We start from the raw sequence: 16872 nt of genomic DNA on the forward strand, positions 1-16872 counted from the left end.
TGGTTTTTTTCTGATTTGATGTAACCACATCGTCCATAACAAATAACATTGTCCTTAAATACCATGAAGTAGAGAATTACGTTTTCTCAACAACTGCTTTATGAATGTTATATCTTTCTACAAAAGCGGATTCTGTGCTCCTAAAACCGTGCTCAGCTAGGATTGGCTAATTTGCCTGGACATCTTTTGGCTTTTATATTTCCCGTTTACTTGTGTGCATTGTGATGGCATAGTGCCCTGTTTCCACTTAATTAATGACTCCGTCGCACGCCGTAAAACCTCAGATCTGAATAGTTAATGCAGAATCTATGGTTATTCTGTGATTACACTGATGATGTCGCTGTCAGCAGGGCACGCAGCCAAAGATGCACAGATTCCTTGTATGACTGTTGTCGGTTTAGGCACCAAGATGTATAAGCTAAAAACAAATGCATTTCATACCTCTGCTACCTTCTAGCCCTCCAACATCCCGGGGCTGTTAGCTTACCCCATGTCCTGAGAGTGATATTTAGTCCAGCAGCTGCCCGTGCAGATAAGAGGGGGCGGGGGTTTGGGGGGGAGTTGATTTCGACAGACGACGATGAGAAAAAATTAATTATTTATGTAATTTTCCCTTGTGGCCCCACCAACCCGCCTCTCTTTCCTGCACGGGCAACTCCTGCTTCAGTCACTCCTGGTTTTCAGCTAACGCTGAATAAAAGGCATGTAGGCATGAAGTATAACGTGCACAAAACCACCCACATGACGTAGGATCACTAAATGCCAATTCCTCAGAACTGGGATAACAGAACGTCAGTATGCAGGTACTGAGTCACCATTCCACATCAGTACCTATGGGCCCAAAATCCTGACTAGCTCATAGTGCCTTACCTGCCCTCTAACCTTCCCAGAGTGACAGGTATGTTGGCTCCCCAGAAAATAACACTCTAGCAGTCGCGGCCCGTGCAGGTAAGAGCAGTGGGGCCGCGTTGGGGGAGTTCGACAGACGACGATGGAAAATTAATTATTTATTTAATTTTCCCTCGTGGTCATCTGTCGAACCCCCCCCCCCCCCCCACCTGGCCCCACCACTATTACCTGCACGGGCCGCTCCTGCACTCTAGTCCCCGAGGGAAACCGCAGTAACAGGGCATCAACTTTCATTCTCTCACTCACATATGTCCATAATAAACAAATGAAGGACACGAGGAAAGTTTACAATATTTATTGAAACTATTGTGCTCTATCATGTAGCAACTGTGCTGCAATTAGAAAACATATGCTACTGAGCAGAGTAATTAGCATGGTCAATAAACTGTACATAATGAAAAGCCTTATCATGGTGAATGATATATTTTGCCTAAGCCTAACTTCACTATGTGAGCACAGTGATATATCAGTGATCTCTGGGATTAGAGACAGGCCCCAAACCTGGTATTTGCTGTTAGCTGTCTGAATCTCAGATTGCTCAGAGCTGGCAAAGCTTGTCCCGGACCTTTCCTCTGCTAGAAATCCTCCTCTCTATTTTCAAAATGGCAAGTCTCTGATTATATGATAATAAGTGCCATGCTAGAGAACAGCAGCTGGGTCTCTCTATTATTATGTCTATCTGTAAGAATGTCTTACTTTGTAATGTGTGCAAAGCAGAAGCGGCCTACAACCTACAATTTGGTTTCCTAGGGGAGAACTACAGTGGGCCTTATAGGGAACTCACGAAAACACCATAAATTGAGACAGAAAACTAAAAACCTCTCATGTGAGCTGTAATTGGGTGTTAGAATGGCAGTTCTGTAAAAAGCAATCCCAAGCTCAGACTTTGAGTCACACAAGCAGTTAAGCCACTCCACTCTGTGCCACTCCACTCTACAACAACTCTATGGCACTCCACTTTAGGACACTCTATTCCATGCCACTCTACTCTATGCCACTTTACTCTACTCCACTCTACTCTATGGCATTGTACTCTACGACACTCCACGACCCTCTAATCTATTCTACTGTATGATCCTACTCTGTGACACTCCACTCTATGACACTCTACTGCACTCTACTATGTGGCACTTTACTCCACTCTGACATGCTACTCCACTCCACTCTATGGCACTCCACTGTACAACAACTCTACTCCACAACACTACTATACACCACTCTACTCTGCTCCACTCTAGTCTGTCCCACTCTCAGCCACTTTACTCCACTATACTCCACTCCACGCCACTTCACTCCACTCCACAACACTTTACACCACCCCACGCAACGTTAGTCCACTCCACTCTATGTCTCTCCATTCTACACTACTTCGCTCTGTGCAACTTCGCTCTGTGTCACTTTGCTCTATGCCACTTCACTGTATGCCACTCTGCTCTATGCCACTTCGCACTACTTTGGGCCACTCTATGCCGCTCCACTCTCCTCCATGCCAATAAAGTTTAATCATGCTGAACAGCAGCCACACTGGTGTACAAAATGGCTAAAACACATTTCCAAAGCCAATAGCTCTTACAGAAGCAAGACCTATTGGCTTTGCCAATGCTTGTTTGTCTAATCCTTCCTTATTTAAATAAGATCAATCATGGTGAATGTGTGGTCTACTACTAGAGATGAAGCAAATACATGTGCTACTAATGACATTCTATAATGTGTTGTTGAAATAGGTGTCCTCCAAAGGAGACCTACTCAACCAACATTGAGAACAAGATTACCTCCTTTAAGGTTTACTACATCAAAAATGACCCTAAGAATGCATTGCAAGGCCAAGGATGAGAACATGTTCTCCTCAATTGAGGTGTCCTATGTCAAGTGTCAGAAAAGACGTGTCTTCAGTAACGTTCCTGGAACAATGGTAGGAATAAGCTTGCCTCTAGTATGAGCCTCTACCAATGACGATGGGCAAGTATTCCCATATTAAAGTCAGCGTGGTCAGTCATCACAATAAGCACACCTTTACTGAAGTCACTAGATCATTGATGAGAACAATCATGTATCCAGTGAGGCCTGCTAGGTTATTGATGAGAATAAATATGTCTCCCATGAGGGACACTACTGCAATGATGAGAATAAGCATGCCTCAAATAAGGTCCATGAAGACCCAATGGCAATTATCATGGTTGACCCAGGCCAAGGACGAGAACAGGATTGTCTCCATCTTGGGTTGCTGCATATATTACTGTAAGAGAGTTGAGATCAGCCAGGGCAACAATGAGAATAAGAAAAGTTTCGTTGAAACTCTCGGTAGGTGATTTTTTTCATTCATTGGAAAAGATATGCAAATCCTTGAGCTAATTTTCCTTTTTGATATGATCCGCATCCTCTTACTGCACCTGTTAAATGCAATCACACTCACAGTCTTTAGGTCTCACAGTAAGATGCTTTCACTTTCATTCTCATAATGACAAAAGAGAGATATCTTTTCGCATCAGTCCATTTCAGGAGTGGTTCCCAAGTTTGGCTGAGAAAAGCGGCCTCATGGGTGAACCATAGTTATTCACCTTTGTATAGTACTTTTAATGCGCCCACTACATTTGCCCTAAATCATCCATGAAAACCCTTCTAAATGTACACCATAACTTCTCATTGTCAAAGCATCTGTAACTTGGATAGTGCTCAGTCTGGAAACGTTGTCCGGAATCTTTTTCCACATCAGGAAGTTTCATTAATTGACAGGAAATATCAAAAGTCATTGTAGGGGCTACAAGCTAGACCATGCCAGCGCCTTGTATCCGGGATGTCGGTCTACAAGTAGATCAATCACAGTACACTCACAATGCTACTGCTGTTCTGGTCCGGTCATCAGCAAATGTGTTTCCATTATACAAGTATGAGAGGACTTCATGGAAAAGAACCATCTTTCAAGAAACCCTTCATGACTCTGTACTCACCTAGTGAAAGAAAAAAAAATCAACCTTTACTCAGAGGGTCGGGATCTCACATCCAGTGACGAGGTGCCTTTTTGGTCTCTAAATCCTAGTTGAAATGGATCCACTCTCCTAGCACCAGAGTTTTAGAATGTACTCCATACTCACCTAAAGCTACTGCTGACGTTATTGAATGTAGCAGAGGCAGAGCTATTTTATTTTTTCTTTATTGTTGTTTCTGTAGATGTTCTCTCTCTTCTGCCAGTCTCAAAATTCTGCGTGTCCTTGTGTTATGGAGGCGTCATCAAGAGTCGATACAGTTCGTGGCATTCACCTTTTTGAAAAACATTAAAGTCTCCCCCCAAAAATCTACTAGGCCAATAATGTATGTATTTTGGTCTCTCGTGAGATGGTCTTTGGCAGTTATTTTTAGCATGCCTGAATCGGGAGTCCTTGAAATTAGCGGTGAGAGTGTGGGTGACTACACTGACTGAATTCACCTTGTCAGTGGTGTGAAAATGGTAGCTTTAGTGAAGTCTGTTGCTTCAAAAAAAAAACAAGCATTTACAATGCAATGGTCTCGGCATTGGTAAAGTTAGAGCTATTGGCATTGCTCATGACATTATTTTTGTTTATGTTTTTGTTTTTAAAACATTTAAAGAAACAGCATTGTCATGAGCAATGCCAATAGCTCTAACTTTAACAATGCCGAGACCGTCGCTTTCCCTGTGTCACCCGGCCTGAGCCTCCTCTGCGGTTACCTGGGGTGAGGCGTCGCTCCCCAACGAAAGGCGAGGTGGTGGTGCTCCTTGGGGCTGTTCGTCACCGTGGGACATCAGTCCGCACCGCTGCGGGGAATGTCCCCCAGGGGACCCAGGCAGCGGAGCGCACCTCCTGCGCTTAGGGGACTGGGACTGCGGGCTAAGCAGGGCCTCGAACTCCATGGGCCGCTTCAGAGTGGCACCGCACGCCATGTCCGCCGCCGCCGCTTACACCGAGCCCCTGGGCAACGAGAGGACGGAGAGACGCCCGGACACAGTCAAGGGAGCGGAAAGAGATAAATCCCCACGCAGCCTACCGCCACCCTGAGCAGCACTTTCACTTTGACGAAGAAACAGCAATGGCGTCTCTCTCCCGGCAGCCTGCCAACCGTCTTCGATTGGGACTTCACCTAAACGTCACACAGGGTACGCCTACAACAGTAAAGCAGGGGGCTCCCCAGGGTCACATGCTCGTGTTTCCTATGGGACCGGCTTTTCTCCGGCCAAGACACTGGTACTTTTGGCAGAGGCTTATCTTCCATTACTTGCCAGTAATAGGTCATGGGGCTCACTCCTCCACTTTTTTTTTTTTTACATGGATGACGCCTTCGTTACAGTTGTATCGGCAATAGGCGAGACTTGTGATCCGTAGCGGCCATATTTAAACGACCAGGAACCTTTTCAGTGTCATACTGCCTGAATTTTTTTTAAGGTGTGTTCAAAATCCATGTACTTAATTCCTTTTGATTTTTCACATTCATCTAGTTTGTATAACAATTCAAGGAATAGATTTGGTCGCTTTCAAAATACAATTCCTACGAGTAGACTGACCGTTCATAAGATTAATGTATCCTTACAAGCTTTGCAAATAAGTAGCTGCGGTCTACTGTGTCTGTAGGCAATGCATTGCATACAAACAAACCAGTGGCCTGCTAATCTGTCCTCCCGTGTGTTTGTTCCGCCGGCCGGTGCCTACTCACCTAACCTTGCAGCTTCGTTGGCACTGGCAAGCAAAGACTGCTGTCTGGCGCCACATAAATTAAGTTCCCAGCTCGTCGTGTGTGCAGTTTAAACCGCGCATGACACAACACATCCACCCTGCCCACCCTGAAGGTCACGCATCAGCGCGCACCAAAGCAAGCACACAAACAGCTGAATCCGAATAAAGAGATCAGGTGAGGGAGCAACGCCGGGACACCACCGCCTTTCTCCGAGGCACAGCAGAAAATGCCTCGGAGGAAGGGAGTGTCCTTTTCGGATTGGGGGGCGTGTTTTGCTGTTGTCTCCTCCCTGAGACTTCTCGCAAAAAACACGCCCCCCGATCCGAAAAGGACGGGGCTTCAACGGAGTGACTGGACCTCTTCTCCAGTGGCTGGCCAGCATTTAAGAGGCCAGCCAATGGAGAACAGGAGAGAAGAGGGGCGGGTGCAAGCCCCTCTTCTCAAAGTCACTCAAACTCATTAAATCTCGGAGCGAGACTGCGCAAGCGCAGCCTTTCGCAGCCGAGACCTAAAAAGAGTGGTAAGGAAGGAACTCTGTATTTTGCTAATGGCGTTTAAGTGTGCTGGTTGTATAATGGAACAACGTATGCAATTGCTTTGCATGCCTTAACAACGCGATCATAACCACGACTGCATCTTTACATGTCTTAACAATGAATTTTGTTTTAAAGGCATGATTGGCAAATGTAAATGAGTGGTAAAAGTTACATCCGAGCCCCCCCCGCCCAGGAGCCCTAAAACCCGGCTCCAACCCTTAAAACTATCCCTACCCCAGCCCTGAAAACACCCCAGCCTCCCCACACTGAGCCCTAAAACTGGCCTTCTGTCCTAAAGCCTACCCGACCCCAGCCCTAAAAACACCCAGCCCTTCATCCTGAACCCTAAAACTGTCTCCAGCCGCAAAAAACAACCTGATCCCTGCCCTGAGCTCTAAAACCCAGCACCCTGTCCTCAAAGTTATCCCAACCCCAGCGCAAAAAACTACCCCGACCTCCTGCCCTGGGCCCTGAAACCCAGCCCTGAAAATATATTCTAACCCCCCGCCCAGAGCCCTAAAACCGGGCCCTTTGTCCTTCAGCCCAACCAAACCTAAAAATCTTTAAAACTACTCACCAAGCAGCCGTTCCTTTCATTGGGCGTCCGCAGAAAGTCTCTAACACCTCCCACCCTGACAACTCACTCCAGTGCTAGACCGCTGACTGCTTTTACAATGCATATGCCTTTACCGCCTTTACAGTGGAAATTGTTGTAAAGGCATATGTGTGGTAAAGGCATATGCATGGTAATGCTTGCATTAAAATAGCAAGCATGGTTTACACCATGTCGTTAATGCCGTTTCCCAAATGTTTCATTGTAGGTGTTAGACCAGGTGGTTTCTGGCTGGCTGGGACGCATCGAAGCCAGACAGAATCCCCCATCCTAGACAGCATGAGTATGATACACTTGTCCGACAACCTGTGGTCAACCTTGGGTTGCTTGACACAGAACACTCAGGCATATCTTCAGGGTCAAAGTGCAAAGTGCAAGACACTGCATAGGCTACAAAAAGGCTCCACACTGTGTGTATAAAACACTTTTCTTCGTATTACACGCACATTGAAATCAACACTACATGCACATTAGATATATGCTTTACAGTTATATGCCATGTAGAACTCTCCCATTAGCAGCAGAATGGCATAAACATGAATGCACTATTCATAGGTATTCATAAAACATGGCAATCCCAATATTGCATACCCCATACAGTTGCAATGCAATGGTCAAGAAATCACGTGTTTTGACTACGCTTCGTGACCTAGCCCCTGAGTAGCTCAAAGGGCACCAGCCAACGATATACGTTGCCCTTGCTGGTGACACTTTGAATAGATTATTGAGACTACCTAAAGTGTAAGGAAAAAGTTGCTGGGTTTTGTCCATCCAGATTAGGCCTTCAGGCACCTAGTGGCACCTTCACGAGTGTGGGATTAATACCCCCCATAGGCAAAACACTGTGACACCAGAAGCTGGCACACTTCACAATTGGAGAAACTGCAGTTGCTCCAGGCAGTCAGCTGTGGGAGCCCACAAGGTACAATGAGACCCCTCAAGTCCAGTCACGATATTCTCCACAAAAGAGTACCTTGTGGCGTGGGTCCGGGGAGAGGGAACCAGCAGCCTCGGATGGAAGCCGCGATGTCAGGCACTGTCCTTCTTCCGATCTGGAGATTGGAGACAAACTAGGCTTTCAGCTCAGGTCCAGCGTACTCAGCAAACATTCCCCAACACTCCCTAGACACCACGCGCTATGGAGTGCAAGCTAGCGCAGGTTTCCGGTTGAAAGCATGGGTCCCTTGGCCTCTGCAAACTTCCTGGCACTCCTCGAACTCCTCACGTTCCGTCACCCCAGGTGGGCCACTGGTATTTTACGAGCACACTCCTCTGCACAGTGTGATTAAGGCATACCTCAGGACGGTCCTTCTCCCAACTGACGATCACTTCCATCCGTTTCCACCGTACCCTGCATGGTCCTTAGGATCTTGTGGCAACATGGAGATCCTTTATGTCCCTAGGATCTTGTGGACATGAGGCCAGCCAACCGCCCCCTGGAGAGTGCTTCGGAACCCAGGCCAGGACCGTTGGCAATTAGCTGCAGGTCAGCAATTTCCAGGCAAAATCCACCAAGTGATGATCCCCTTCCTGGAGCACGACAAGCCCAAGTCTGTGGATAATCCAGTTTCAGTCTATCCTGCCCCAATATTACCTCCTGTTGATGTCCGAGCATCGAACAAGTGTAGTATGGTTTCAATCCCAAAGGTGTCTCTCACTCCTGTGGCTAGAGCCCCAATAGTTAAACCCACAATGGCCTTTGAAGATGAGATCAGTTCAAAAGGCCACCTTTGTACTGCACGGACCCTCTCTAAATGTTGTCCTGTCTGCCATCCTACCCCGGAAGGCTTGATCAAAATCTTTACTGGGGCCAGGACCCTGCCCCTTGGAATTCAGGTGCCAATTCCACCTCCACGTATCCATCCCAGGAAGGTCCCTTTGAGTCAGAGGTTTGCAGTTTCTCTTGAGCCCCTAGTTTATGGTGTTTTATAAGGAATGCACAGATGTAGCTGCCCCCCAGCACACAGATGTGGATTGGAGAAAGGCTGACAGGCACACAGCCACGAACACAGAAATGCCCACTTTCCCAAAGTGGTATTTCCGGAGAGGATTTGCCACTACTAACTCATCAATATCAAACACTATACTGCCACTCTTCTGCACATAGGAAGCACAGCCTTTTGTAGGAAATATAGCCTTTCCACAGATTCCTTATTTCAATGCAATGTGAGAAGCAGGCCCTACTGTACCGAACACACCATCCGGTGTCATTCACTACCAGTACATGTGGTGCACCCGCCCATGTGCACTACCAATTCCCAACACCGCATCCTGCCCCCAGGGAATACTCGTATGTGGCGAGAGACATGTAGAACCTTGGCAAGTAGCTTTTTAAATGCCAAGCCGAGTAACAGTAACCTATACACACAGGTCCCACCGTGGCAAACCTGTGGCATATTTGAAGAGCTACCTCCGTGGGTGGCACAACCAGTGCTGCAGGCCCACGGAGGAGCATTTGAATTACATGCCCTAGGTATATGTCTTACTTGTAGACAAGGGACTTGCAGCTAACTCATGTAAAAACCAATCACCAGTATGTATATGACAAGCACAGTGCTTTGGCACTGAATGGCAGTGTCAAAAGTGCTCAAAGTCCCAAAGCTAGCACATAGATCAGCGGAAAACCAGTAGGGACAAGAGCAAAAATGTTGGGGGAAAGCGCCCTAAAAAGGGCTATTTCCGACAGTAGGTATGTACGCTGAATTATGCAACAACAAAGACATAGGGAATGTGGTAGAACAAACTGGAGAAGGGCATGTGAGAGATTTATAGCCACCTACTTGTACGACACACAGGTTTTTGAAAATAATTCATAGACATGGTACTTACTGTTGCTTGGTATGGAAGCTAAGCTCTTTTCTTTCAAAACAATTATTCATGCATTTCATATTTTTTTAAGTTTGCAAATTGAAATGTGATATTAGAATGTATCTCTGCTTTATAAAATCTTGTTAGTAGTTTGGTAGCCATCTGTTACATGTTCATTTTTTTTTACTGTACTCATGCATTCCATATGGCTATCTTGTACCATCTGTGTCTTTGTGCTACACTGCCTTCATGATTTACAGACACACACCCAATGTGATGATTTTTCACTCCCAGGTACTTGGCATCTCTCCTGTTTGCAAATATCTGCATTTCATGGCTGTCCTAAGCATATGCAATCGCTGATATAGAGTTAAATTATCCTGTGGCAATCCCTTGAATATTAAAACGCTAACCTGTCTAGCCTATGGCACTTCCTAGAATGCAATATCTCTAACGGTGTAAAATTAGTAACGTTTATGAATATCCCAGAACGATGGGTTGGGATGCTACCTCAAGCAATTGCCAGTAGGTAAACAAATTGCAAGCATTCCTCCCATCACCTTTTGTGTTTCAATCCCAAAAAAGTATAGCTAAAAGTGTACACTACATACATGATATGGTGATCTCCTAAATATATAAAAAATATACCTACATACTGTGGCAATCTGTTTATCATGCTATATCTGATGCTATTAAATACCGCCATACGTTTCAATGTCCATCACTCTGTGTTGGACCTGTCACTTTCTGTAGATTCACCCCCAAACCTATTTGCCTTCCTCCTCCTCCTCCTTTTTGCTAAGTTTGTTTTGTTGGCCTTAGGACTCTAACCAGTGCTCTAAACATTGATTGATTGGTTTACACCTGATTGACATATTTAATTACTTATAAGTCCCTTGTAGAATGGTATACCATGTACCCAGGGCCTATAAATCAAATGCTACTAGTGGGCCTGCAGTAATTATTGTGCCACACACTTAATTAGCCCTTTAAAACATGTCCCAGGCCTATCATTCCCACCATGAGTGCAGTATTAAACTGCCATGTCGGCTTGGCTTTGAAACCCTCTTCCCAAACTTTAAACTCATCTTTTAATACCCATAGGTCACCCCTGGAGTAGGCCCTATGTAGACCATAGGGCAGGGTGCTGGGTAATTAAAAGGTTGGGCATGTACATTTAAGTTTTATATGTCCTGGTAGTGAAAAATTATTACATTTGTTTCCACTAATAAAAGGCCTATCTCTCCCATAGGATGACATTGGAGTTGCCTTATTACATTTTATAAGTAATCAGTTCATGTTTGGTGTCTCAGGAATCCTAATTTAAAATCCTAATTTATGATGAATTTGGATTATAAATTACAATTCTGAAGATGCCAGTTTAGTTGGTTTTTTCTTGCCTCAGCCATTTGGTGCCTGCAGCCTGTCACTGGTCACATGACTGGGTGTAGTTGGCAGTTGGTCTTTGTGTTGTATACGTGCATATCCTTTGGTTTTCCTTTCCTAGACTGGTGAAGTATTATGGTGCGATTGATTGAATGATAGTGCATTGAGTGGTTATTCACTTGCCAAGAGTAGCTGTTTTTGAATATTGATAATAATCAGTGCCATTTGTTTCATTCTCATGGATTCTATAATAGTTTAAAAGCACACAATCTTGTGCCAATCTGGTTAGCAATTGTTGGTCGCCTGAAAGACCACACTGCCTGCAAAATATTTTGTCCTAATCTGACAATATTAAACAAACAGGAATTCAAATAACAAATTTGCACTTTTGGAGGATATCACTTGTGCTTCTAGTGCTTTCCAGTTCTGAATTCTCTGCACAATTGCCACTTTATATCTTGTCCTCCCATTCTGTATTTTTTGGTGTGTTGAGTCTGTGTTACCCAGAAACCATCATTTGAGACATCCATTTCTTTCTTCCCTATGATATGTCTAAAGCTTCAGGTCACCCGCACTGCTTCTTCTGCCACTTGGAGCTGGGATCCGACCGGGAAGTGCCTTCCAGCTTTGTAGGCCACGTGGAAGTAGAATTCGACATGCCCACTACCTCTGCTTCGAAAGCCACTGTCAGGTCCATCTCTGTAGAAGACAAGACCGATGTCAGGAAATGGGTCAACTATTCGGCGCACTACAACTACAAGGTACAGTACAACGAGTGATTGCATAAACACCCAACTATAAGGTCCAGTCTTGACAAGCACTTATAAAATATATACAGCTGCACGGTTCAGTAATGAGGAGCATCTGTTTAATTTCTATAAATATAGGCTACAGTTCAAAAAAAGGTAACGTATATATTTAGCGAGAATGTTTGTAAAACTACAAGGTACGCAATAATGACCAGTTGCTCAGTGTGTAGATACAGTTCAACAAGTGGCAACATACATGTACAATTATAAAGTGCAGTGTCCACGAGCACTTTATACAATAGATATTTCTACAAGGTATAGTAATATCGAGTTGCATTTAAGGTGCAGGGTCCCAAATTACAACGTCAAAGTAAACAGTAAAGTGAAAAGTAGACAGGCTGTATACAAGTGCAAGGTACAGTGAAATAGAGTAGTTAAATGTAAGTTCGACAATAGGGTGTAGTGTCCACAAGACGTTAAATAGTATGAACAACTACAAGGTATTGTATATTGTACTGCATTGGTCCTTTTAATGCACCTTTAAAATGATCTTTGAAAGGCCTAAAGCACTTTGGAATGTTTGAGGAAGGACCTTCTTAATATGCATCATTTACATAGCATTTCATAAATGTGATAAGGTCACAGAGGGTGTACAGTAAATAAGAGCAGTTGCATGTTGTTTGCAAGTACAATATACAATAAAAGAAAGACATTTCACACACAGTATTTACAACTGCAAAATATAGTTCAACAAGCAGCTACATAGCATGTACAACTATACCTAGTAATATTAAATATGATTGGTTGCATAGTAAATTGAACTGCAAGCTACTTGTACATAGTGTGTATATAAGTAGAAGCTACAGTGTGGTGTGCACTTACATGACATGTTTAACAAGGCGGTACAGTTCAATCCGTGGTACGTACACTGTATAACTACAACGTACAGTGAAAATTATCTCTTACCCAGTACATTAGATAAAAGAACCCATTCTCTACCGCCCTTAGGCCGAGCATCACTTTAATGGCCCGATCCACAAAGGTATATTTATGTGCATATGTCTACTCCCATGTAGATCTACTTCTACACCTGGGTGTACATCTCCAAGTTATTGCTACTCACTATTTCCAAGTGGGGATTTACATCTAGGTGTAGAAATCATTTTCTCCACTCCCTTAAAGCAGGTGGTGGAGACTCCTATGACTGAATTTACAAGTGTTAATATGTGAAATTCCAACCTGTTTGTGGAGCTCTCCTTCGCTCCCTGTAAGAAAATATAGGTGAAATAAAATAAATATAAAATAATATATATGATGAAATTGATTTTTTTTAAAGAATAAATATTAGTTTATTCTAAAATAAAAATGTTAATTGAGGTTAAGCAAATCGTTTTAAGCTGTGACTAATAGAATATCTTGCAGCACAAAAAAGGAAATTTTGCGGTACACTTTGGTGGTTTTTGCTGCATTTTTGTAACACTTTATTTTAGTTATATTCAATAAATATGCCATCTTTCATCTTGTGTTTAATGGTGGACTGCTTAAGTGCTGCAGCTGGTGTTCACATTTTATTTTTAGAAAAAGGGAGTGTGGACTGGGCGGATGTGACGGAGGGTGGTTACATTTTAGAAATAGTGATGAACTGGGGAGATGCTATACAGCCTTATGCATGCATGAATTACAGCACGCATCTTTTTACACATTTTGTGGCAGCCTATCTTATACTGTGTGTAATACAGTTTTAAAATGTGACAATTTAACTAATTCACAGTGCCATCTTTCACGGGCTTGGATTTCATAGCACTATAAATACACCAGCCTCTACTCCCTACTGTGCCTGCCAGGATTGTTCTATGACTCTCTGGTTAGACTCAGACATCACCAATGATTGTATTCATCAGTTGGCATCTCATAACTAAAATCGTGCATTTGCTAATAATTAGATGAACTTGCATTCATTGTGCATTTAAGGTGTGCGTTCTTTCAATCCATTTACATGAAATTAAAAGATCAACAAAAGAGTGACAGAATACTCAGTTCTGTTTTGCCGGGTCTTTGCCCTGCCCCCACCCTCATATCACTCAGGATCATAATACTCGTATGTTTTTTAAGCATTTCAGCCACTGACCTTGTCCTGCTTGGAAGAGAGGAACTTCTGTTGAGCTCTTTAAATACACTGTATTGCCCACATGCAAAACAACAGAGATCTCACCCGGCTTATTTGCGCTAAACACAACAATGTTTTATTGCCAAGTTAACTTGAATAAAAAAGAAAAAATAAATAGCAGAGCGTGGGACAGGTGCATGCTCTTGAGAAACTCTTCAGGACACAACCCACAGACCTGCCTTCCTCGCTCTCCCCAATCCAGAGAGGTGGAGGAGTGGGGGTAGGCCTTCAGATTGGCATAGGTTAGGGGGGGTGGGGTGGGGGGGGGGGGGGGAGTTTGAGAGGCCACTACAAGGGTAAGTTAAATTAATAATAAATTTTCCCTCGTGATCGTCTCTCTAAATCCCCCCCAGCTGGCCCCACCGCTCTTACCTGCAGCAGCCGCGGCTGTTTGTGAAATCGCGATAAGCTGGAGGGTCTGAAATTAAAGAAAAAGTTATAAACCACTAGCTCCTAAAATTAGCATTGGACTTAAATTGTAGGTTAAATTAAATTAAATATTATTTTTGAACAATATCCAAGTCATCTCCCTCACTAGCATATTTTTTTGTTTTGTAACCAAAGTTATGTTTTTAGATAATTTTAATATCAGCCGCGGCCCGTGGAGGGAGTTCTGTGGGGCGGAAAGGCGGGGCCGGGGAGGGGCAGGGTGGGGGGTACTAAAAACCGGAATATGGATAATTGGAGGTAAGTAAACAATTAAATAAATTAAACGAATTTCGTAGCGCGCGTTGCATTGCAAAATGCAATGCAGCGCGCGCTACAAAATTCGTTTTATTTATTTAATTGTTTACTTACCTCCAATTATCTATATTCCCCCACCCTGCCCCTCCCCCTCCCCGCCTTTCCGCCCCACGGAACTCCCTCCACGGGCCGCGGCTGGGGTGTTTTCTACTAGCATGTCCATCCCTAAACCTCCCCTTAAATTTCACTTTAGCAGCAATTATCCCCCATTTTCCCACCACTCCCCCATATCGCGCACATATTTACATGCATGCCAACAGAGCCAAATCAGGCTGGAGAATCCTGACTTTTAAAGCAAAAAGTGGCATTATTTTACCTGCCTCCCATCTGAAGTTGCCTCTGACTCAATGAAAGTCAGTGGAGAGAATGCACTCCCCCAATTGTTTTTCAAGATCTCCTACTTACCACTTGTAAAATGTTGGCATATACTTATTTACTACTATAAAGTATACTTACGTGTGAGTAGATCTGAGCACAGAAAGATAGCAGAGGCCGAGATCTCCAGCCCAAGATTTGAGAAATGTATTTTGTAGTTTGTGAAGTAGCACTACTGAAGTCAAGCATTATTAAAACATTGAAATGTTGGTACCTCTATTGAAGATAATGAAGTTTCTCACGGCTTGTAGTGGCTAATGTAAGCCTTGTGTTTCAATATTCCAATGATTGTCTTTCTTTTTCTCCCTTTTAAATTTGAACATTCTACCCTCAGTGGATGAAATGTTCAAATAGATTTATAGCTCTTCTGCCTCGGGCTATACCGGTTGTTAATGGCTCTCTCCCTTGTTATAGGCCCTCGCCTGTGGCTTGGGCTTATAACTCAGGTCCAGTGCCTTTAAAAACTGATATAGCACTCGGCAGCGGGCTATACGGCTATATTACAGTATGAGCACACGTTTATAACTTATGTCCTTAGTGAATGTCAACAGGGCATTTGGTCAAAATGAAATCAGATATGGTCTAATATAACTTCTGTTCTATTTTTAAAATGATGATGCACCAGGTGGTGCATACATAATCATCCCACTGTTCACAGAATTTTGTATGACTAACGTTTGGTCATTAGATCACTGCTTACCTGCTTGGCTAGGCAAAAGATATCTTGGGAATTTCAGAAAGTTGACCTGGAAATGCTTTTTTCCCGTGGCGTGCTATTGGCTTTGTGGTTTGTTACTCAAGTTTTCAGCCTTTCCATTTGCTGCCTTTATTTGCTTTAGGCTGTGCAGCTTGAGTTCGTACCGCGCCATGCTAAAGCCGTGTTTACAGTATTCTTCCACAAACTCGTTTTCTGTACTAAACAGGCCTTTAAATCTTGCTCTTATCTCATGCGTTTTTGAGGGAGCCTGATGTTTATTTTGCTTTCGTCTGACTTCAAAGTGAGAGCATTTACAGGAAAGAGGAATGCAGCATAATTTCTTCATGGAGCCTGCTTGTGCCCTTTTTAAAAAACAAATATTTTAGGCATAGCCACCTCAAAAGGTATATCTTTCTTCAGCTGCACAAAACATTTGCACATTTTTGGCAAAATTCCTCATCTTCGATGAGTCCATTTAATTGGTGAAACTGCCTTTTCAAGAACAAAGTACAAAACCGCATTTCAGTCTGTGTCAGCCTAACATATGGTGATCTTGGGCAATTTACACTGTTTATGGCCCATTCACTGTCAAGCACAGGATAAGATATTTTCACAGGAACGAGCCAGCCATATTGTAAAACAATTTAACAAAGTTGATATTCACTTTGATGAGTAAAGCATATGCTTTATTTATGACATGTGTGGCAACTTGCTTTGGTGAGCTGGATAAGTTCAAAGACACTTTTTATTCAAGCATTTGAGCTTATGTTTAGCTACACAATTATTATGTATTCCATCTGCAACTGTGCCTTTTTTTGGAACATATATTACTGGATATAAATTATTTATTTCCTCAGTCGTCCTAGCAGGCACTAGGTTCATGATTTCAATGGTGCAGCAGGTGCAGTGGCACCGGGGTCAAAAGGTTTAGGAAACCCACTGAGTATTACAATATTATACTATTAAACAAGCAGTCACAAGGGCAGTTACCTTGCAGATACTAGAGTCATTATTTGAATGGTGCAACAGGTGCAGTGGCATAGGCGCCAAAAGGTTTGGAGACCCACTGAACACTGATTATTGCAATATTTGACACCAAACAAGCAGTCACAATTGCATTTACCTTGCAGGAACAAGGGCCATGAATTGAATGCTGCAGCAGGTGCAGTGGCACAGGGGCCAACAGCTGTAGGAAGCCCACT

General features: G+C 43.6%; 1 protein-coding gene and 1 long non-coding RNA gene across 6 annotated transcripts in view; one reads left to right on the forward strand and one right to left on the reverse strand.

The window, feature by feature from the left end:
• STON2 (stonin 2) overlaps nucleotides 1-16872 on the forward strand; it is a 668352-nt gene that overhangs the window by 634008 nt on the left and 17472 nt on the right. For all 5 annotated transcript variants that reach the window (XM_085626602.1, XM_085626605.1, XM_085626603.1 and 2 more), the window contains one exon: nucleotides 11497-11699. In XM_085626602.1, coding sequence (XP_085482728.1) covers nucleotides 11497-11699 — 203 coding nt within the window. The remainder of the gene's footprint in view (nucleotides 1-11496; nucleotides 11700-16872) is intronic.
• Nucleotides 7154-16872, reverse strand: part of LOC146799176 (uncharacterized) — a 90641-nt gene continuing 80922 nt past the window's right edge. Inside the window, exon 3 of the long non-coding RNA XR_014968857.1 lies at nucleotides 7154-11637. This is a non-coding gene — a long non-coding RNA (uncharacterized LOC146799176). The remainder of the gene's footprint in view (nucleotides 11638-16872) is intronic.

This window comes from Triturus cristatus, chromosome 9, assembly GCF_964204655.1.
Source record: "Triturus cristatus chromosome 9, aTriCri1.1, whole genome shotgun sequence".
Taxonomy (NCBI): Eukaryota; Metazoa; Chordata; class Amphibia; order Caudata; family Salamandridae; genus Triturus; species Triturus cristatus.